This window comes from Anolis sagrei, chromosome 5, assembly GCF_037176765.1.
Source record: "Anolis sagrei isolate rAnoSag1 chromosome 5, rAnoSag1.mat, whole genome shotgun sequence".
Classification (NCBI taxonomy): domain Eukaryota; kingdom Metazoa; phylum Chordata; class Lepidosauria; order Squamata; family Dactyloidae; genus Anolis; species Anolis sagrei.
The window spans coordinates 175,659,870-175,684,421 of NC_090025.1; the positions used below are offsets into that span (position 1 = coordinate 175,659,870).

A 24,552-nucleotide genomic window follows, 5' to 3' on the forward strand; every position below is an offset into this window, starting at 1 on the left:
TGAAACTACTCATGGAATGGAAAGAATATCTGAAAAATAGATGTGAACCACAAAAGAGTGCTGGCAAATCCCAAAAATGAGAATTCCTCCACAAGAACCATCTCAACTGGGGACCTTTCTAAGTAAAAAAAATCTTTTTTTTAGTTAGTGTCAAATTGCATTAATTTTAGTGTAGATGTACCTTTAATTTGTTTAGTTATAACTAGAAATGCATTTTCTAGTTGGTTATAACTAGAAAATGCACATGAATGCTTTGAACACACAAAAATATTTCATAAATATGTTGTAGGTGTCATTGTCATCATCTCTACAACACATGTCATCATGTTGGGGGAAAGCAATATGAAACCTAAAATATGAGTGTTTTTTGCAAAAAGATTCTGAGATGAAACCATGTAGATGTGTTGCTTATTGCTCCTATCTGCTGTAAGAGCCAATATCTCCTACCTATTATTTATTAATTATTAATTATATCTCCTACCTAGGAAAGGCTACCGGACCGATGCTACCGTCTCTGTTTTCCTTGGCTTTCTCCTCTTCTTGATTCCGGCAAGAAAGCCAAGCTTTGGAAAGAAAGCCAAAGGTATGAGTAATTCATCTACTTAGTTATTAATGCTACATATATTAATATGTTGCAAGAAGCATAGTACAAAGTAGGCATATATGCTTGTGTTAGTAAAATGTTTTATTTTGTAGTGCTCTTTGTAAGAGCTTAGGGTCTTATTATGCTTTAGAAAATAACATATTCTTAATACATCTGTGGTTATTAAGTTATCACCAAAGCTTTTCTTAATAATCTTATTATATTAATTTTGGTCTCCAGCCTCACAAGCATCAAAACATTCATATTGCCTAGTGATATTGAAATCGTGGTGCACTTGATGTTAAGTTTTGTTTTGCTACTTTTCAGTCCGATTTGATTTGATTATATTGCATAAGATGCAATGATCTGCAATGTGAGCCAGCAACTCACATTGTGTACTCAACTGGAGATGCATATTCTTTGGGATTAACAAGTCTTCCATCCCCTTAGAACAGGATTTTCTGAGAGATACATGGTCCAGCCACCCAGGGGAGCAACATCACTATGTTTCCGCAACAACCTGTTTTAAAGACCATTACTGGGCATGTTTCAGGTTTTTAAGTTTTTAAAAAACACTCATTTTGGGGATGCCACAGTTCTCTGAGCTGCAGTAAGAAGGGTGGGTGACTCCCAGATTTAGGATAGTTTCCCATTCATCCTGATTCAATATGTGCTTTACTTTGTTACAGGAGATGTTGCTGATTCTGGAGACATTAACCCAGGGGAGCCAATCATCACCTGGAAAGACTTTGAGAAGACAATGCCATGGGAGATTGTAGTTCTGGTGGGAGGTGGTTATGCTTTAGCAGCTGGATGCAAGGTAACAGAATTATCCCCAAATCTGAGATAATCCTCCATAGTGAAATGGAAGCCACACATTGAAATGTCTGTCTTACAGACAAGAAATGCCTGTCTATAAAATAGGAGTGATCTTCAGAGGTAATCTTTTTGGTGCTACATGCCAGAAGACAGTGATGCTGACATCTCCAATAGCCGAAGAAAAAAATAGGGTGGATGCATCTCTTCTGATACTCTTTCTTCTACCTGCCCCTCCTGTGTCGTCTTCTGCCTTTGCCCCTTTTAATTCCTTCCCAACATATTGGGAAAGAAGAAACAGATTGTTGTTGGCTAATTCTGATTACTTTCAGCTTGCTTAAAATGAAAGGGTGGTGGGGCAAGGGAGAAAAAAAGGAATCATGTAGTACCTTTGAGGTCAACAGATTTCTTTTAGACCTCAGTTCACCCCTCCAGGTTCATTGTGAACCTCAACACACTACTTCAGTTCCATTGAGAAGATTAATATCACAAACAGGCCTGCTCAATCAATCATGTGCAGTTCTTCCCCTGCTTTAGCTTTAATGCTAATAGCAAATATGTGAATCACTTTTATGCTGATCTTTTTAGTCTGTTAACTTTCTTTTTAGGTTTTGCAAAATAATTGTTTTAAAGCCATCTTTTAAAATTATTGTACACCAATTGAACCCAATTGTGTGAGAAAGGCAGGTTGTAAACCAAATACAGAAATAAATAATATTCACTGGCATCCTGTCTATCACATATTTGTGCATAATTTTCCCTTACACTTGCATAAGTTTTCCTTACACCTGTCTTTTGGGGGTACTGTGGAAATTGGTGTTCCCTCCTCCTCTCCACAGAACTCACAGCATTTACTCTACAACTACTGAAGTCCCCCATACAGCCAATCCATTGTTCATGTCAAAAGAACAAAATTGGAGAAGTGTATGGCTATGGCCCTATAACCAGATATGAAATGATTACTGCGGGTCTAAGCCTTCTGGAGAATTTTAGCACTACCATAGTTATTTTGCATTTGGAAATACAACCAGCTTTAGAAAACATTAATGTCAAATGTATGTTCAGTTCTAAAGTCATAGAGGTGCATAGAGGCCAGGTCACCCCAAATGTCCATCTAGCCTCACCTCCCAGAGCAGATATAGATTAGCTATTGATTCTACAGGACTGCATTTGTCCTCTCTGTGAATATATAATTTTCCTGGAGCCTAACTGATAATGTATTTACAAGTTATAACCTTTCAATGCTGGTCACCATCACTATACACCAACCCAACTCAGAATTTCTGGATACATCCCATTGTATCATACCTGGAAAGGATGTTCTAGGGAAAAGGATGTCCTGACTTCTTCTCACCAATGTTTTCCTTCCTTCAGACCTCAGGCCTCTCCACATGGATTGGGCGCCAAATGTTGTCCTTGAGTAGCCTTCCCTCTTGGGCTGTCAGCCTGCTGGCCTGCCTCTTGGTATCTACAGTAACAGAGTTTGTTAGCAATCCAGCCACCATAACAATCTTCTTGCCTATTTTATGCAGTATGGTAAGTAAGTACGGATTTGATGGTATATAATTATAAACATAATTAAGAGTGATCTTTTGATCAACATTCATACTTTGCACAGTGTAGAACAGACTGTGACCATAATAATAAAATTCATTCACTGCGTAGAACAGGGCTCAGTACTTCCAGTCTTGGTTTTAAGGGTATCGATTAGACACTTGCACACCTGAAAGGTATTCAAGGACAATAACCATGTTTAGTCTGGAATATCTGTATGCAAGGGGATCTGAGCTGAGAAAATGAATTTGGTAGCATAGGTTTTTGTAGACTAAGGGTGCATCTGCACTGTAGAATTAATGCAGTTTGATGCCCTTAAACTTTCATGGCTCAATGCTGTATAAGGTCTTTAGTCTTATCTACCAGGGAGACAGTGCCTCACCAAACTACAACTCCTCTGATTCCATAGCATTGAGCCATTGAAGTTTAAGGGCATCAAACTGCATTAATCTTAAAGTGCAGGTGCACCCTTAGTCTATGAAAACCTATGCTACCAAATTCATTTTTTCAGTTCAGATCCCTTTATTTATTTTTATTTATTTATTATTTGGACATATGCCGCCACTCCCCTGGGGCTCGGAGTGGCTTTTCATACAGTGGTGTCAAACTGCATCAATTTTACAATGTAGAGACAGTCTAAATCTACTCATTTAGATGCATGGAGTGAAGTGCCTAAGAACAAACCTTTATAGCATACTTTGTGGACCTGATGGGTGACCAGCACAGTTTAGGGTCTTTGTTGCTGTACAACCCACTCAATAGTTTTCATGAGCTATCGGGTTTAGTCTTAGGTTTGGTCTTGGAGCCTCCCTGGAACGGGGAGTGGCACAGGACTTCGTTTTTGCCACCCATGGGTCTTCCTGAAGTGTAGCTTGCCACAGTCATGCTTCTGGGAATATTCTCTGGATACTGTTTTCCTCACTGAATGGAATAAGGAACTGTCAGGGAGAAGATTTTATTACTGTCTCTGATCTGATCTGAAATGACCTGCAAAATATAACTGTACTAAACAGGAAGAATAGTGGTGTACAAGTAGAGGGGGTTCACTGCAGTCCCATGGTGTCTGGATGTTCCCTCACCCCCAATCTGCTAAGGAAGGAATCACAGTTCTGTTATGGAACTTCTTTCTCCAGCTTTTAACACAAATTTCTTTCTCTCTCTTCCCACCTCTCTCTCTAGTCCGAAACCCTGCAAATCAACCCTCTCTACACCCTGATCCCAGTCACTATGTGCATCTCTTTTGCAGTGATGCTACCAGTGGGTAATCCCCCAAATGCCATTGTCTTCAATTATGGACACTGTCGGATTAAAGATATGGTAAGTGCTAAGAACAATTTGACAAGAACCCAGATTGAATCCATTAGATGTGAGAATCTCCATCTTAATTCGGTAATATTGGCTTGACATCACAGCTGTTTTAAGCAATGATCTTCCTCTTCCAAATTTCACAAAACTGACTTCTGATCTAACTTTAAGAAACTAAAACTCATAATCTTATAAGTTCATTGGACCCATGCCCACCTATAGACTGATACTTGCTTACCCTGCTGGAGAACTGCCTTGACTGATGTTACACAATGTTTTTTTTTTCTTTTACTTACAGATCAAAGCTGGCTTTGGAGTCAATCTTATTGGTCTAGTAGTTGTGACATTGGCAATCAATACTTGGGGAATTAGACTCTTCCAGCTGAATATGTTTCCTGAATGGGCAATAACTGGCAACAATACTGGGCCATTGTAGGCAGAACTAAACCCGAAAAAACCAAAAATGCATTTGCACATATGTTAAGAAAGTAAGAGAACCGAGTATGTATTATTCCAGTAATGAGAAATAACTCTGATCTAAAGGTCTACCAAGGATCATCATCTCTCCACCATTTCATGTTCTCCTTGTCTTTCAGGACTGCAATGGAACAAATTTGCTTCAGGTTTTCCCAGTTTTCCTATTATAAAAAAAACACAATTATTTCACTATAAAATATTTAACTAGGTTATCTTTTACTTGATACGTAATTCATAGTAGCCATATCTTATATTTAAAAGTTGGTTTTTAAGACTACTTCTGTATGTGTGTGAGAGAGGGCGTGTGTGTGCATGTGTGTATATATAGAGAGATTAAAATGTATAAAATTGTGCATGGTTAGCTACTTAATAAGAAAGAACCACTTGATCAGTTGTATTCTAGGGGAAAAGGACAAGGCCAAAGATATGGGGGGAGGGAGGTCAAGATAAATCTGGTCATCTGTCCAGATATGATCCCATTCCCTATATAACATTTTGTGAGTCATTAGACATTTCTATTTTAATTCTGGGAATTTTATTTTGTGTGCACTAATCGTCTTGCATCTGCAGAAATCAAATCTGTGGTTTCACCCATGAAAAAAAAATGGTCTCACAGGGGTTTGTTTTTTTTAATAGATGGATCAGGTAATCCTATGGTGTGCTTGTTCCTGAAATTATAATAAAGTTGCACTGGAGGAGCTAGAATATTCTGAGGTGTTTCATCTCTAGGAATATCTAGATCCTTCAACACATCTCTATGGTATGCCGAGACCAGAAATAAGTTAAATTAATGGCTTTTGGTCATATCTCTGGTTTTACATAACTGTGGTCCAGCCAGGAATGTGTCCTTCATAGATACGGGAGTATTACTGTATTGCTGAAATCATACCCTGACATTTCTGAGGCTTCCTATCATGGTGAGAAATAAACCCCCTCTTTTCAATTGCTTTAAGGTGACAATTTATAGTTTTATATTTGATCCTAATAACGAAATAATCCAGGTCATTTTTAACCTTTTTTAAAAACCACAAAGACTGACACAGTTCCTTCACTCTGCCAAATCATAGAGCTTGGCCTGATTATCTGGACAGGACACATCTGGCACTTTTGAATATTTTGGGGAGTGTGGGAGATGAAACAAAACTAGATATCTGTGACATCCTTCTAGTGATTGTTGTAATTGCTAAATGCCTTAAAGTTGAGTTTGATCTATGGTGACTTCACAAATGAGACGTCCATGTCAACCTATCATTGCAACCAAAAATCCAACATATGCCTGTGTATGTATTTTAAAGTCATTGCAAAGGTTGATATTCTTTCATCCTGCACAATAATTGAAGCCCTCCCACTCACCATTGAGCTGCTACAGCCTCCCATAACCTTCTCATGGCTGTTGGATAGCAAAAGTGGGGAAGGAAGAAGCATCTGGCTTTGTTCTTGACCAGCACCCTGACAATATATGAGAATTTGAAGGGAACACTGTACCTTAGATGGGCTTAAGGGTATTCATGAATCCATCACAAATGTGCATTGTAGAATATATGGTTTCCTCTTGATAAGTGTACCTGCCACCACAGAAATAGATATCCCCAGGTAAAGATATTGGTGGGAGACACGTTGCATTTTCTGCTTGAAAATCTCACAGAGGGCACTCTCCAAAAACAAATTAACAGTTTCATAGAAAACAGAACATGGGTAGCAAATTCCATAATCTCAATGGCCATGCTTCTTAGAGGATTCTTAAAGTTGCAGAGACAGCATGTATATCTGGACTTTGCATCTACTAAATATTAAGCTTAAGGACATGCCTTTCATTTCAGACACATTATTTTAACAGCTGGCATAGCCTGTAAATACTGGATTTGTACAGAAAAAATAATAAATGCTGTGTTAACTACAGTAATTGTGCTATGATTTACTGTTATCATTTTTTTCTACACAGAAAGAAACAATACATAATCTGTTGCTTGTCAAAATGTCTCAGCTGTAGAAATCACACACTAATAAAGTAAATTATTTATGCCTTTAGTACTTTCCTGGTTGGTAGAAATAACAATGGAAATGTGGAAGAGCTCCCCCTCCCCATGCCTAAAAATAACACACGGTGGGTACAGAAATGGTAAATCAACTCTCCTGTGGGGAAATAGTCATCCGTAGCTTCTTAAATGAAATAATGGTTATACTCCGGAGATCCACTCGACATCTTGGGGTGACGATAAAATAGGAGGGGGAGAAGCATGAATAGCATATTGAGCTTCTTGAAGGAAAGATAGGTTGTGTGTGTGCATACTAATGCCATCTTCCCTTTAAAAGGTTCACGTGCCCCTGTTTGGGCACAATCCAAACAAATTGCAAGATTTAAGCAGCCCAATATTTCAGAAATCCAAATATTACAAGAGAGGTCATGGAAACTTCCTAAGCTAAGAACTGTATATACTGATGTGTGAGTTTATAATCTTTAGTGAAAAGTTGACGTAGGTACTGCACCTTAACTCATATCAAAAAAGAACCATCCGTTCTCTGAAAAACCGTTCTCCCAGGGTATGTAAGACATACCTGTTTCAACAGGCTTTTAATGTTTGATATTGCTGTTTTTAAATTGTTTTAAATTGCTTTTAAATTTTGTTAGATTTTAGCCATTCTTGTAAGCCGCTCCGAGCCCCAGGGGAGTGGCAGCATATAAGTTCAAATAATAAATAAATAAATAATGCCTGAGTGGGAACTCTGGGTACCAAACCATTATTTTTGGGATGGCTGTGCCTTGTTGCTTGACATATTTCTACCAAGGAAGATTCAAGATTTATCACTTCTTTGATAATGTGTTATTTTATTATGCATTACCACAGACCCATGTTACTGCAGCCAGCATTAGCCCCTTACAGCATGACTATTCATATTGCTGCATTTGTTTTACTGTTTCAAATTCGAAGGCCTATCAACAAACCAATAAATACAAGCTCTGCTCTAATTCAGTTTACTGCTTTTTCCTTTATTTTAAAGTGAAAAATACCCTACAGAGTTCTCTATACATATAAAGATATAAAGAGCTAATGTAAAATATTGCTAGGTTGGGTTGTTGTGAGTTTTCTGGGTTGTATGGCCATGTTCCAGAAGCGTTCTCTCCTGACGTTTTGTCTGCATCTATGGCAGCCACCCTCAGAGATTGTGAGGCCTGTTGGAAACTAGGAAAATGAGAAACTAGGGGTTAAACTCCATTTTCCTAGTTTCCAACAGATCTCACAACCTCTGAGAACACCTGCCATAGAGGCAGGCAAAATGTCAGGAGATAATGTTTCTGGTACATGGCCATACAACCCAGAAAACTTACAAAACCCAGTGATCCTGGCCATGAAAGCCTTCAACAATATATTGCCAGATTGAATATGTGGTGAACATGTAAAAAAAGCTAAAAAATATTATGCTCAAATGAAAGTTGTATATCTCCCATTCAAAATGCTTGGTATCAAATGGGGTTTGGATTTATTTTTTTCAGATTTTGGAATATCTTGGAGATAGTACTCAAATTTAATCATGCCTTTATATTTCATATGCATCTCCTACACATAGTCTGAAGGTAATTTTATACGTAATATTTTAAACAACTTGTTGCATGAAGCAAAGTTCACATACATTGAACCATGAGAAAGCAAAGGTGTCACTATCTCCTCCACTGATTTTGGAGTATTTTGGATATCTGGGTAGGGAATACCCAACCTGTATATTTCTTATTATATCAGGAAACCAGTCCATAAATAAGCAAGCAAATAAGCAAATACATTTCACAGCTGATACAGAGTAATCCCAATGAATCAATGGGGCTTCCTTATGTTTTAATAAGTCCCATTTTTTCACTGGAACTACTTTAGTTAGGATTAAGATTTAGCTTTATCCTTTTTCTCATTTGGAAAAACCGAGCATATCATAAGGTTGGCTAAACTAGTACTTCTTTCTACTGCATGTTCTGGTTATACTTGAAGTAGGGAGGCATAGAGAACTGTGTGCAATGTGGCACTGAGGATGTGAATCCAGGGGAAAATAGTTATCCAACATTCCAGCTAATATTCTCATTGGAGTCTTTGTATCACCACAACAAACACATGGCTTTGTAAAATAGCTTCTAATGATAACAAAAACCCATAAACCACTTTCAAATGAGAGTTGCTATTGAAATATAGAGGACTGAACATCTTGAAAGGGACATAAGCAATTCAATTTGCCTCAGAAAAAACTGATATACAGAGTGCTAATTTCTTTCGGCTTTGGTTAAAACAGGCTTTGAGGTGGGAAAGTCAACTTCTTGTCAACCCTTCATGAGCCGGCAAAAGCATATAGATGAGAAAGCATTCTATTACTCCTTGTAGCATAAACAGTACGAACAACATTCAGAGATGAAAGAAAATGCACTCTAATAAACTTATGTCTGGAAGACATTTAAGTGCAGGGCCTGCAAAACATTAAATATTCTTTAGAAGATGGAATGTGTTGTTGCTAAACTTTGCAAAAACATACTTGCATGCCACCAGACTAGAACAACCCTTTAGCAGATAACAAGGCCCCACACTATTCCTTTCTTTTGGGTCCACCATCAAAGGCATCTAGTGGCTTGGGTGGCAAGGTATTCCCCAGAGAGGAAATATACAACAGCTGCAACTACTTTCAGCTGAAGAGTAATTTTCTTTCATTTTCTTTCAACTATTAAAACCATTTGCAACCTTTTGTTGCATTTTCAACTTCAACTTATGGAGGCCTTTTGCATGAGACATTCAAGTCATCCTGTTATTAGCTAGCTTTTTCATAGAATAAGCCTATCCATCTAAAATGAACTTTTTTTTGTACTGCATTCTACCATACCAAACATTGCAATGAGTCACCTCTTCTCATGACATATCTAAAGTACAATAGTTTCAGTTCAGTCATGTTTGATAGGTAAAGGTTTTCCCCTAGCATTAAGTCCAGTCATGTTCGACTCCGGGAAGTGGTGCTAACCAAAGAACCGGCATTGTCCATAAACATCTCCAAGGTCATATGGTCCGCATGACTGCATGGAGTGCCGTTACCTTACTGCCGAAGGGGTACCTATTGATCTACCCACATTTGCATGTTTTCGAACTGCTAGGTTGACAGAAGCTGAGGCTAACAGAGGGAGCTCACGCCACTCCCCGGATTGGAACCTGCGATCTTTTAATCAGCAAGTTCAGCAGCTCAGCGGTTTAACCCGCTGCATCAGCGAGGGCTCTCATGTTGGATACTAGGGGGAATTCAGACTTGATTTGGTTGTGGATCCATTTTGTTTTTTATGGCAGCCCACAGTATCCACAGAACTTTCCTCCAGCAGCACATTTACTTGTAACCAGTAAAGCTATATTTCAGATAATCAATGCTTGATTGGGATGAACATACCCCTGAGTCTAGGTTGACTATGGCTTGAATGGATCAGGCTCTCCAGAGTATGACAAAGTCCCACAAGATTTTGAAAGTGTTTAATACGCCATCCTTCTGGGGACAGCAGTATCTACTAGCAGAATGTACTCTATATTCAATTCATTAAAACATTCTGCAAACTTTACACAATCTTTATGACTTGGCCATCATAAAACAGTGCAGCACTCTATGGGAAGTTCATGTTAGGTTTTGCATTAACATTTCACTGTGTCCATCACAAGTTGAAATATTAGTGCACATGTTGATAATTAAAGGTTTAGTACACTATATATTACATCTCCATTACCTCTGAGATACTTCAACATCAAATCAATTGTTCAGTGAGGAAAAAAGAAAGTTGCAGAACTGTACAATAAAAAGCTACTTCAAGTAGTTCATAGAACACCTACTGAACAAAATGTCCAAGAGACAGATGAAAAATGAGTGAAAAAAAGACACAAAATCCAACAATGCTTCACACACCTCATTTACTCAGCGTTTCATATTCATTTTATGTGGGACAGAACAAGAGACTATACAAGGCACAACATATGACAAGTATAAAATCAGAAAATACTCAATTCAGGAAAAAGCCAATTTTAATCAGTGATTAGGTATACTATAAATCAGTTATTAAAAAGGAATGAAAAGCTGTGCTCTTAAGTAAATTTGGAAAGGGTATCTTTGGATGCTTATTCATGATTCATTTCCTTCAGTTGCATTCATGAGCCCTTGTAACAGCACGATTATGTGTTGAATTGGAAAGAGAGACACATTTCATTACTCTATGCCTACAACACATTAACACTGAATGTAAAATACTGAGCACAGACACCAAGAACAAAAATTCAGCTTCTTTCTCTGTTTTGTTTTTCTTATTATTAGGATAGAAAAAAGATCAAATATCCTGGGAGGTCCCATGAGATGAGGCAAAACTTTTTGGGGAGGGCAGTTGAGGTTCTCCAAGATTAGACTTGGAAGGAATCCACGAAAACCACTTTAAGGTTTGGCACCTATGGCCCAGTGGCTATCTAGAACATCTACAATTAATAGAGGCAGCTAAGTCATCATCATTTGTCATTTGGAGGTTTCTTTTTAGCTTCCACGTCTCTCTTGATATCTTCAATTTTTTTCGCAAGATTCGGAACCTATTAAAAAGCAGAAGTGAACATAAGATCTTCTAATAATTCATTTGAAAGAACTGAAATGAGAACACCAGAAACTAAAGAAGTATGCCATCTTACTCACCCCGATTTCACATTTCTAATACATTAAAATCCAATTTTCCATCTGCTTAATTACTTGGATATGTCATTATGTTTCATTTCTTTCATGAATCTATGCCCATTATCCAAGTAAACTGATTCCCTTAAATATCCTACCAACAGATGTGAACAGAACACTAGCAGAATTTACAAAAAAGTGGCCCAAAACATAGGCAGAGAGAAATTGTGGTCACTGAGATGTGGTTAGATTGGGATTCCCATGATCTATCCCTGTATGTTATGTTAGGTAAGGCTAATAGGAGCTGCATTAAAGCAAATTGGAGGTGGGGGGGTTGTTTTTTGTTTTTGCAAGTTGCCCGCTCCTGTTCTAACATACATTCACTGGCAGAGTAACAAAAATAGCTCAGAGCCAGACTTAGCATGTGGAATAAAGTTGGTTGACATCTCTGTTCCTTCTTGCCTACAAAAAGAGCTTCCACCCAATTTAGTTAAGTTTGTATCAAATACGAACTGAATAAAATTATCCATAGTCCATAATTTCTGGCCTGCAGGCAATTTAGGATGCCAGAGAAATTCAGTATCTGAGTACTACAGTGTGAGCTAAGCTGTTTTGTATCTCCTGAGAATTGAAACCAAACCATCTCCCAACAAGATTTTGAACTTTTCTGAAATTTGTGATAAACAGCAACAAAATGCTTTATAAATGTGTTTAAAGGTACATTTTCACATAAATTGAAATGAATAATTTCAGATTTAAATGAAAAGATGAAAGAGAAATACTGGGGAAGGCACGGAAAAGTGCTATGGAGCAGAAATTGATATTTACTCATTCCTTATACAAAGGTATCCTACCAGGCTGTAAACACAAAAACCAGAGCTGAAGTATCTCCTGTAATTATATAGAATAAAGGTGACAATCTGATATTTCTGGACTATATGTTCCATATTATCTGACTACTGGCCATTCTTTTTGGAGTTGATGGGAACTAGAGCCCAAGAACATATGGCCAGCTATCATTTCCCCAACCCTGAATCTGATAAAGCAAACACAACCTCAAGCTTAACAGTAGCAAAACAGCAAAATACTTACATCATAGTTCTGGGCAAGATACATCCCGACTACATTGCCAAGTGCAAACCCAACCTAATGACAAAACAAAAGGGAGAACAATCATACATTTTTCTCCTCACCAGTTTTGAATGCAAAAAACATGATTTTTCTATTAGGGCTTCTTTTTTAAAAAGAGAAGAAGTTTCAAAACAAACCTGATTCTCATTTAAATAGTTATAATATTTTCACCCAATGTTTTCACAAAGTGGATTCCACTGTTCTGAATTCCAGCTTACATGTAAGCCCCATAAAGAAACAATTAATTCCTGCAGCCACTATTTTCAATTTTAAAATGCACGGGAATTCTTGTAAATTTGTAGCATTTGAAGGCTGTAAGAAACCTCTGAAGTTGTGGATCTTGGTAGATGTTCAATCTTGCCATTGGCTTTATCCTGAATCAAGCACATGGCCACTAGGAAGTTCTCTAATCCAATCTCATAGTCCACTCTAAGAAGAGCTCAGACATATTTTTTTTTTACCGACCAAGTTGACTTGACTTGAGACATTTTGGAGCTGAAGTCTAAAAGAAGAAACGTCTTCAAGCTCTGATTGTAGCCTAATATTTTACAGAAGGATTTCACCACTTTTGTGCTCTGCTTTCCAACATTAATCTTTTACATGTGCTTCTTAAATCTCTTTTAACTAAAAAAAAGGTCCTCAAATATTATGTTAAAAGAGTGAGCGAAATGTTTCAGCAAGTGGTGAAAATATTTTATTGCTTTTGGTACATGGCTGCACTTTATGAGGATCTATTCTGCAGCCACAAAAGTAAAGAAGGTTTTACTGACACTGGGGATTATTGGCATATACCCAGTAAATTTACACATGATTTAAAAAGCCACCTCCAGATGTCCATCCATTTTAAAGAGTAGAGATGCTATTTATTACAGGCACAGAGTATTCATCGCTTACTCCCTGTAGAATGTAACAAATGTGATTCTTAGAAGTACAGACGAAAATTAAATTCAATTAGTTTATACCAGAATAAAACTCATTTGCGCAATCTCCTTCAGAAGACGTACAATTGCTACATCTCCAATGTTGCCATAGAACCTACAGTCTCGAATCCTCATGCTGTGCAGCCATGAGCCACAAGTATGGAATCATTTTCATATTTATAATACACAATATGTATTTAAACATACATGTGGAACACTCAACAAATAGAACATCATCAGATAATGGAAAACTTGGAAAACAATGTGAGAGTGCAGTGAGCTTTTACAACTGTCATGAAGTGTGGGTGGTCATGATACATTTTAATTTTTACAATTGTTTAATACAGTGTTTCCCAACTTGTAGCCCATGGACCACCAGTGGCCCGCAAAAACTAAAATATGGTCCTCACCGTTACTACAGTTTTACAACAAGAGCATGGTGTGGTCCGTAGACCATCAGTGGTCGGCAAGAACTAAAATATGGTTCTCACCATTACTACACTGTTGCAACAAGAGCGACAGGTCTCACAAAACCCTTATAATACCAAGGCTTATTAAATATGGTTTTCTGTGGGTGAGCAGATGGCGACTACAGGATGGCATATGTTCTGTATCAGAAACTAGAGCTGAAGTGGTCTATCCAATGCAGTTTTCTGAATCACCACCCCAAATAACCAAATCAAATCTAACGTTGACCAAAAATTGATTTGTAACCCTTTTGGTACTAATGTTGGAGAGTAGTCCCTGGTCAAATTAGTCCCTGGTCAAGTGGTCAAAAAAAGGTTGGGAACCACTGGTCTAATAGCTTGGAAATACCCAGCTCATTTCTTAAAATCTTGCACCCCTGGAAGAGCGAAGCTAGCAAAACTGCGTAGGGATATCTGCTTGGTGTCCCTAAATCAGAATGTCAAATTATAAATTGTGGCCCTTTTCCTAATCACCAATTATCTAGAAAGGAATAACACAACAGAATAACAATTAGAGTTCATGTCTCCTGTCATGGCAACAAACGCATATCAGATTTTTAAAAAACATCATGTTCAGTTTCTATAAAAAGGTAACCTTTCCAAACTTGTAACATGGAGCAAGCTTTCCTATCTTCTAATAAGGACGTCTTTTATAATAAGATACGCCTGTTAACCCAAGAATGGGAACAAGGACAGACACAAACCTAAAGACAGTATCTTCTATTCTAACTAGAGCTGATAAAAGTCACATTATGGACTACCATTCTCAGATTCCCCAGCCAGCAATAAGAACCCACTCTGAATTCCAAAGGTAAGAAGACGCCTCTGTTTATACTTTACCGGACTGGCATAACGCACCAGTGTACACTCACAAACACACAATGTACCCCAATGTTATTTGCTGCATTCTTTGGCCCAAAATAGCACTGTGCCTTAAGAATGCCAGGAGACATTATGTCTAGTTGGAGTCCAAAAGAGAGAGCCTGCTTCCAGCTACCCCTCCCAGTGTATATGAACACATAAAACGTCATTTGTGACACTTAATCTGTGTCAGCTAATGTATAACAATACTTCTATGTATTAATTCAGCTCCATAAATACAGATTCTGGAAAAGTCCTCGCAGAAAAATTGGTATCATAATGCCCCTGGCTGTAAGAGAAGTACTGAAAGCAGCCACAATGGCTGGAGGATTTTAGAAGCCTTTTCCCAAAACTTCTGTGAGTTCTACACAAATATAATAATTTTTAAAACCTACTCTTAGCCCTTGAAAAGGTATGCCTGCCATTGGGAACCCCACTAATTTATATACTCCCACTCTCTCTTCTTCATTCGCACAGTAATCATCTAAAATCATGGTGTATTTTCCTTGCATTAAGTTGGTTCCAGAAATGCCCCTCTGCTGTCCCTACACTTTTAGGAAATATCTTTATAGAAACAAGCATCTCATTTCTGCATGTTTTGGGGGGAAATTAATAAAAAGAGATTACATGTAAAAGCTTCACCCAGATGAAGAACAAGATGAACCAAAGCTACCTTATCCCTGCTGGAACAATACTGCCTTCTTTGCTTCAAGCCAGAAAAACATAAAATGCATACCGGCATCATTCCACCAACTAGCGGTTGGAAAAATTGACTATTTTGCCACACATTTACTGGAGCATCATACTGGGCTGGTTTTTACAGAAAATTTTTAGGGCAAACCACAGACCAAATGCCTATGAGAACAATATGTGTTTCTTCACTTTTGGCTCTGCTTATCTAACCACACAAAGATCTCTCCCAATCATCCACTGGGTACAAAAACACTTTCTTGGTCTTCCATCTATATTCCGTTTCCTATTTCTTTCTCTTCTTGTGCTACATTTCTTAATGAACCCTTCTCACTCTAGTTTTTGAGGGAATGCTATCTTTGTCTTATAGCTTCTTACACTTGGTCCACTAGCTCCATCTCGCTGGTTTCAGAATAAGACAAACCTAGTTCACTTCTAGAAAACCAAAAGTATTTGAGTATATTTGTTTGTTTTGCATTTTTTTAACCTTTGGTCTTTGGTTCCACTATGAAACCAGAAAAATGTTCTCCCAGGAAGAAACAAAGTTCCACGCTTTTTCCTTGTCCAGGGAGGAAAGGAGCCAATGAAGATTAGGAGAGCAGTTGGCACTTTAGCACAAAGCATTTCATATGGTAAACAAGATGTCAGGCACTGGTTGGGAGGGAATGTTCTTTCTGGTTCGGCCAATACTATCTGCCCCAAGCTATGAATAGACAGAGCAGGGAGAGGACAAGAGCATTTCTAGGCATTCCTCCTAAAGACCATGGCACCCCCCCCCCCCCCCCACCGCAACCAATATTTGAGCTAAACAATCTTTTCTGGTGTATTGTCAAAGGCTTTAATGGCCAGAATCACTGGGTTGTTATAGGTTTTTTCGGGTTATATGGCCATGTTCTAGAGGCATTCTCTCCTGACGTTTTGCCTGCATCTATGGCAAGCATCCTCAGAGGTAGTGAGGTCTGTTGGAACTAGGAAAATGGGTTTATATATCTGTGGAATGACCAGGGTGGGTCAAAGAACTCTTGTCTGTTGGAGCTAGGTGTGAATGTTTCAACTGACCACTTTGATTAGCATTTGATGGCCCCGCTATCTCTGAGGATGCTTGCCATAGATGCAGGCGAAACGTCAGGAGAAAATGCCTCTAGAACATGGCCATATAGCCCAAAATAACCTACAACAACCCAATCTTTTTGGTCCAAATAACACACTTAAAATAGAAAAAGAAAACCTTCAGAGAGCTGTTACATACTGTTTGTAGAAGGTATTCCTAAAACAGCCACCCATCATACTCCAAACGGCAACCAGATAATAAAACTTTCAATTGTATATTTAGAAGGGGACAAAAATATAAATTACTTGTAGCATAACTTCTGCTATGTGTTTGCGCCTGTTTTTATTCAAAGCTCTAAGGCTGCATCCAAGCACCATATGTAGATGAATCCTTCAATCAAGTCCTGCAATCACACCTCATTTGATGCATGAACCTTTTGGGAAAATTACTATGTTTTCAATTTGGAGCATTGTTAAAAATATTTTGGGATTCAACTGTGGTTGTGTTTGCAAAACCGATTGATAAATGGCTCTACAGAACCTAGAAAGGCATTTCAAGAGAACCACCGCACAAATATCCCACCTGCATCTTAATTATGAGACTGTACAAAGCTGTACTTTGACTGCCTCCACTGCAATATAAAAAGTGGTCCACCAGAATGCTGGCAGTTACATGATCTGGTCCATTTAATTTAAAGTTTAAAAATGGCTCAGTTCCAGTAACAAGGACTGTTAAGAATTTACAAGCCTTCCCATAATAATCCTCATTTTATGCAAAGCTTTAAGAAATAACTATGCAATTAGCGCAGTCTTTTAAAAATGAAGACAAAAGTACACTTATAAGATTATCCCTTTATCTCCTTGCAACAGTCTTAGCCAAGAAGATGGAGGATCTGAGACTTCCTACACCAAACACACAGAAGAGAAGACAGAATATATAAGCTCTTCTTTTCTCCATTCTTCCTATTCTCAAAGACAAATCAGAAAGCCTTAAGTAAATGTGATTTTTATCATGGACTAAGCAATCATTTGGTCAAACCAAAAATACTTAAGGTTCTGTTAAGAGTTTCATCCATCACTTTGTCAAAGGAAGAAAAACTAAGCAGAAACAAACAAAACAATCCAAGTGGAGAAAAAGATTACTTCTCTAAGATCAAAATCAAATTATGTGGTTTGAACAAATAAGAAGAGAAACCAATTGTAATGTGGCATGCGTTGTGACTGATGTAGTCTATCATTCACTGGAATTAAATATGAGCAGAGGAAATAATATATAAGCTTTCATTTCCCAAACAGTACTTTGAGATGAGATGAAGCATGCTTTGTTGGATGCATTCATCACTCAATGACCAAGATCACAGGAGAGATCTTCTGGGCATCACAATTGAAGGGAGATGTTGACAAGCTGAAATGTGCCCAGAGGAGGGTGACTAAATGATCAAAGGTCTGGAGAACAAGCCCCATGAGGAGTGACTTAAAGAGCTGGGCATGTTTAGCCTGCAGAAGAGACGGCTGAGAGAAGAAATGATGAGGGCCATGTATAAATATGTGAGGGGAAGTCATAGAGAGGAGGGAGCAAGCTTGTTTTCTGCTGCTCTGGAGACTAGTACCCAGAACAATGGCTTCAAACTACAAGAAAGGAGATTCCACTGAACATTAGGAAGAACTTCCTGACTGTAAGAGCTGTTCAGCAGCGGAACTCTCTGCCTCAGTGTGGTGGAGGCTCCTTCTTTGTACACTTTGAAACAGAGGCTGGATGGCCATCTGTTGGGGGTGCATTGAATGCGATTTTCCTGCTTCTTGGCAGGGGATTGGACTGGATGGCCTACGAGGTCTCTTCCAACTCAATGATTCTATGATTTGCTATATTTCATTGATCACTCTATATGTGGGTTTCAAAGTGAGGGCATCAAAGTCACAAAGGATGCTACCGGAACACCAGTTCTCAAACTCTGGTTCTCCCAATGTGATTTCTAGTAGTTGAAGTCCAAAGCTACAAAAAAAAAAAAAAAAAAAAAACAGGTGGGACTAATTATTCAGATCATAGTTAACTGTACAATCACATGCAGCTAAATCCCAATATCGTTTACCTCTTTTTCTGTATTTAAGATAGCTTCTTAGGATATATTTTATTCTGTTTCATTGCATTTCTGAGATTCATTGGGTAACCAGTCACACATTCTTTCTCACTGTCCTATCTGAGGGTTGTTGTGAAAATAAGCAGCTTACTCACATCATTTCAGGCCATCAATCCCTTTAGCTTAATATCTACCACAGATTGAATATGGGGCCTTCTCCGTGTAAAGCACATGTGGTATCACAAAGCTATGGTGTTTATTAGACATGAAACTGGGCACTATGCCCCAGGATTCTTACTAGAAGAATAGGATATTCCAAGTTCCCTTTAAGCATCTGTTCCCAAACAAAAGAAAAGTTTTTGAAAGAAAATCAAATGCTTTCATTAAACGAATCATGCTCTTGGTGTTTCCTTCTAGTCCCAGGTTATGCTAATCTTTCAAGCTACCACCGCCTGATCATAATATGACCAAAGCAAATACTCTACTCCCAACCTTTGGGCCTCCAGGTGTCTTGGAATTGGAAATGGTGCTCCATGCAGTCATGACAGCCACATGACATAGGAGGTGTCTACGGACAATGTAGGCTTTTTGGCTTGGAAATGGGGATGAGCACTATCCCCCAGAGCCAGAGATGAGCACTACCTCCAAGAATGAGAAGGGGAAACTTTTACCTTTATCTGTGTTATGGTTGTTTCTAAGTATTGAATGTTTGCCTTGTGTTTGCGTGTGCTGGAATCCACCCTGTGTCCCCTCAGGGAGATAGGGTGGAATACAAATTATTATTATTTATTATTACTACTACTACTACTACTACTACTACTTCCACTCCCAGAACTCCTAACCAATTGTCAAGATAGCTGAAGCCCTGGGAGGTGAGGTTCAAAACCCCTGGAAGATTAAAGTTTGGGAACCACTGCTCTAGAGAGAAAGCTCATACAACAATATATGTCATGTCTTGCCCAAAGCTGTTCCATAGATGTAACATATTCACCTGATTTTTTTGGATTTTTAAAACTTTTCGTCTGCTGTTGTTAATCGCCTTGAGCACCAGATGGTAGAAAGATTGAGTAGAAATTTAACAAGTTAACTCTTTATCGTGAAATCTAAATCCTACATTTCTTCCAGGACCAAGATGACTCCCAAAAGAAAAGAAAAATCAATTGAAAGCAGAATAAGTTTTTCCTTCCATTCTAAGACATGCAGTTTCCCCCAGGTAAACATCTCTAAATAGTGTGTATCTTAGAATTGTGGGTACACACACACATATATAGGGGCTTTTTCTGTTGGTAGTACTGAAATTAGTGTGCATCTTAGAATCAAAGAAATACAGTATTAAAAGATTGACTATAATGTTAAAACAGGCCCCCCGGTGGCACAAAGGGTTCAACCCTTGTGCTGGCAGGACTGCTGACTAATAGGGGAGAGCTGGTTGAGCTCCCTCTGTCAGCTCCAGCTCCCCATGTAAGGACATAAGAGAAGCCTCCCAAAAGGATGGTAAAACATCAAACATCCAGGCATCTCCTGGGCAATGTCCTTGTAGATGGCCAATTCTCTCACACCAGAAGCAACTTACAGTTTCTCAAGTCGCTCTTGACATGAAAAAAAATATTAAAACAAAATAAAGTTAAAATAATTTAATCTCTTTTCAGCACAACACATTCAAAACTTAATAACAACATCAATTAAGAGATAAATAAGAACATCTACTTGAAACCTGAATGAGTGTGTCTTAATCTACAGAATCAGCAGGAATTATTCTTTGTTAAGTGCATAAAGGACAATGGTGTTAAGCTTTTTTGCAGATGAATTCAGTGGGATAAAAAGAATACTGGGATAAAGTATAGTATTTGCAATATGTATACATACAGACCTCAGACTAATTAAATCAGAGAGCCACAAGTTTTCAGTTGCTACTCTTTGCCATTATGGCTCTCATGAATTCAGGCAAACACCTGAACACCGCTAAATTGAACTTTGGAAGTAGGTTTAATCTTGCTTTCTTTGAAACACTTAAACCAATTCAAACTTTGGCTCAGTAAACAGTCAGGCTATTCTAGAGGCGTAAAATTTCTTCAAGATAAAATGTTCCAAGTGCACAATAGGCTTCAAGTACAAAAGTTCAGTGGTAATTTTTACTCAAAACTGATACACACAAAACCACCATATTGATCTATAATTCTGTGATCTATAAAGGAAGCAGATAAAATGGACAGGATCAAGTGATGAGAAAAAAAGTCAGCCGGTTAGGAGAAACGCTAGTCTTAAACATGAAGGAATGTGTGCACCCATGCCTAATATTTGGGTCAATAATGTACAATGCCAGGCACTGAAGTGCTCTATAAATAAGGCAAGAGCCAACTTTCTGCTTCATTTCAAAATATAGGTCAATATCCACTCGAGAAGAATGGGTTTGGTTTCTTTTACAAGAGAGATAAGGGGTGGTGGTATCACATACCAGTTATGTGTCAGCTTGCTGCACATAACTGATTATCAATAGTGGAGTTTGCATACATAGATTAACAATGGCAGCTTCCTAGTGGGAAGACAATTCTGGCTGTTACTTTTGCCTGAAAAAACAAATAAATAGATAAGTAAAGCTACATATTAACAATTTTTGCAAGTCCACAAAATCCAGTACTTAACCTCTTTCTCATTTGTTTTAACCTACTTCAACATGACTTATTTACAGGCACCGGATCTCACTTTTCAACCAACCACCATCAACTTTTCAATCAAGGAGACAGGGCTACCATTTATATTATTGTTATATTATTAAATATTATTATATTTTATTAACTGCTCAGAGAGCTTTTCCAGCTGTATAGTATAATAAAAAGACTATCAATCACCAAATCAGCTTTTGAAACATACCCATGTTGAAAATATTGAGAAAATATTCAGCAAATGTACATAAAGATTAAATCTAATAGTTTATGTTCTTAGAATGTAGGCCGCATGATTATTATTGTTGGATTGCTCACATAACTCTCACCCCTGAGTGAGCAGTCTGAATTACTAACACATTTCCACACAGCTTGGGAAAGCTACATTTTGGGTGACTACAACTCTTAGCCAGGAGGGGACTCTGTGGCTTGCAGTTCCAAAAAAGTAACTCCCCAAAGCTCTCGATACTCATCTCAGAGCTACAGTAAATTGATAAAAGGAGTGAAAAGTCAGTATTGTAGGGGTTCATCTGCACTACAGAATTAAAGCAGTCTGACTCCACTTTAGCTGCCATGGTTCAATGTTATGGAATCCTGGGAATTGTAGATTTACATGGTCTTTAGCCTTCTTTGCCAAAGCTGGTGCCCCACAATGCTACAAATCCCAGGATTCCATAGCACAGAGCTGTAGCAATTAAAGCAGCATGAAACTGCATTCATTCCACAGTGCAGACCATTGGTCAAGTCAGAAAACAGGTGGGAAATAACTGGAAATTGGAAGGTGGCCTGCAAAGGATTATGATGTTTTTCCCTGTGTGTGGAACTGCTTAAGAGAGCAATTCTACGATATGGAGTCAAACATAAATCCCACTGTTTGTAATGCCTCCTCCTCTGCAGACATGCACCAGGCTGCAACCTATAATACAGTTCCTGGGCCTTTCCCTGACACTGGTATCAATCAAAAATATATGCACCCGTGACATCTTATAATACTGGAAGGATTGGGTGATTTGGGAGGGGGGGGGGGGGGGCGGGGGTTGGGGTTAGATTTTTTAAAAAAGGTTTTCCTCTTCAAGCAGAAGGTTAAAAAGCTGAGCTGCTGAACTTGCAGACTGAAAAACTGATGATTCAAATCCAGGGAGCAGGGTGAGCTCTCGCTGATAGCTTCTGCTAGGTTAGCAGAAGTAAATCAATAGGTACCACTTCGGTGGGAAGGTAATAGTGCTCTATGCAGTCATGCTGACCACATGACCTTGGTAGCATCTATGGACAACGCCAACTCTTTAGCTTAGAAGTGAAGATGAGCACCACCTTGCAGAGTCCGAAATGACTAGACTTAATGTGAAGGGGAAACCTTTACCTTTCTACTAGGACTAAAATGTGGTGAAATTACATTACAATTCTCAAGGGAAGACTCAGAGCGGCTAACACTGGCAACAATTTGATGCCACAAATATCACAATAAACGACAATATAAAACCATAAATATACAATAAATTTAAACAATAGCATTAGTTATATAATCATATAGCTGTTTCCATTATTATAACAATTATATGGCCTAGTAGTTCAATGTCCAAAGTGCCAAAGGCCTGGTTCCACAGCCACGATTTCAGTTCTTTCCTAAAGGAAAAGGAGAGAGGACGCCGATCTAATCTTGCTGAGGAGCGAGTTCCACAAGCGGGGGGTCACCACTGAGAAGGCCCTGTCCCTCGTCCCCACCAGACGCATTTGCGAGTCTGGCGGGACCAAGAGCAGGAGCTCCCTGGTGGATCTTAAACTACGAGGCGGAACGTAGAGGGAGATACGTTCAGACAAGTAAGCTGGGCTGGAGCCATATAGCTGGGCTGGAGCCTTCCCACTGTTTTTAATTGTGTGTTGTCTTATTGATAATGTTGTATATTTTATTGCCTATGTTTTTAATTGCTTGTATTGTTGTGTTTGGGCTCGGCCTCATGTAAGCCGCACCGAGTCCCTTGGGGAGATGGTAACGAGGTACAAATATAGTGTTGTTATTGTTATTATTATAGGGCTAAAACATACCCAAGATCTCTCATTACTGCAAAAATCTGAACATATCCAAAATCCAAAACAATTCCGGTTCAAGAATTTGTAACTCTGATATTATATCATTCATTCTACAGTATGTATTGACTTAAATATGGATTATATTAATTGTATCCATTGTTGAGTTCCCTATATGAAAGACAGCCTGCTAAACAGATACTGCTAAAGCAGGCATGGGCAAGCTTGAGCCCTCCAGGTGTTTTGGACTTCAACTCCCACAATTCCTAACAGCCTACCGGCTGTTAGGAATTGTGGGAGTTGAAGTCCAAAACACCTGGAGGGCCCAAGCTTGCCCATGCCTGTGCTAAAGAGTGTGTTCAAAGAGGCTGGCCAGCATAGTCCCTGCTCTCTTGCAGGTTTCCCCCCCCCCCTTCCTTTGCTGCTCTTCCTCTGTCCCTCCTTCCCAGGCCTCTCCCTCGCCTCCTCCCCAAAAGACTCACCAGAAACTGGAACATGGTGGCTTCTTTCCCGCCTCTCCTCCGCTTCCAGCCAAAAGGACGCCAGCAACACAGTCTCTTCCGGGTCTGCGCTGCCCAGCCTCACGCACGCTCTTCCCATTGGTCGAGAGGTTTGATGGCTCCCCGAACCAACCTATCCACGACCTTTCCGCCTCTCGCTGAAGAAGGCGTGGTCCCAACGCAGCCTCGTGATCCCATTGAGGAGTTGGGAGGGGGGAAGAGCTCTGTTTACATTTTGCTGTGTTTTGTTTTACACCGTTGTTGTTTGCGTCTAAACTAGAAGGAATGCAGTTTGGCACCAATTTATGTGCCATGGCTCACTGCTGTGGAGTCCTGGGACTTGTAGCTTTACAAGATCTGTAGCCTTCTTGGCCAAAGAGGGCGGTGCCTCCCTAAACTACAACACCCATGATGCCATAGCATTGAGGCATGGCAGTTAAAGTGATGTCACACTTCATTCATTCTGCAGTGTAGTTTCATCCTTGTTTGTGTGATAGGTTCGGAAACAATTTGAAGACACACAATAACAAATTTGTGTGGTAAGTTTGGAAACAGTTTGAAGACACACAATAACAATGTATTGTCGAAGGCTTTCATGGCCGGAATCACTGGGTTGTTGTAGTTTTTTTCGGGCTATATGGCCATGTTCTAGAGGCATTCTCTCCTGACGTTTCTCCTGCATCTATGGCAAGCATCCTCAGAGGTAGTGAGGTCTGTTGGAAATAGGAAAAAGGGTTTATATATCTGTGAAATGACCAGGGTGGGACAAAGGACTCTTGTCTGCTGG

General features: G+C 38.9%; 2 protein-coding genes across 2 annotated transcripts in view; one reads left to right on the top strand and one right to left on the bottom strand.

The window, feature by feature from the left end:
- Positions 1 to 4,900, top strand: part of SLC13A4 (solute carrier family 13 member 4) — a 38,930-nt gene extending 34,030 nt beyond the window's left edge. Inside the window, exons 12-16 of the mRNA XM_060776814.2 lie at positions 486 to 583; positions 1,273 to 1,403; positions 2,774 to 2,935; positions 4,133 to 4,270; positions 4,557 to 4,900. Of these exons, the coding sequence (XP_060632797.2) occupies positions 486 to 583; positions 1,273 to 1,403; positions 2,774 to 2,935; positions 4,133 to 4,270; positions 4,557 to 4,694 (667 nt within the window). The 3' untranslated portion in view covers positions 4,695 to 4,900. The remainder of the gene's footprint in view (positions 1 to 485; positions 584 to 1,272; positions 1,404 to 2,773; positions 2,936 to 4,132; positions 4,271 to 4,556) is intronic.
- Positions 4,901 to 10,627: 5,727 nt separating this feature from the next.
- Positions 10,628 to 23,854, bottom strand: STMP1 (short transmembrane mitochondrial protein 1). The gene is made up of 3 exons (XM_060776813.2): positions 23,748 to 23,854; positions 12,473 to 12,526; positions 10,628 to 11,304 (listed from the first exon to the last, which is right to left on the bottom strand). Exons 1-3 carry the CDS (start codon positions 23,760 to 23,762, stop codon positions 11,227 to 11,229), a joined length of 147 nt encoding a protein of 48 aa, XP_060632796.1. The 5' UTR covers positions 23,763 to 23,854; the 3' UTR covers positions 10,628 to 11,226.
- Between the last annotated feature and the right edge of the window lie 698 nt (positions 23,855 to 24,552).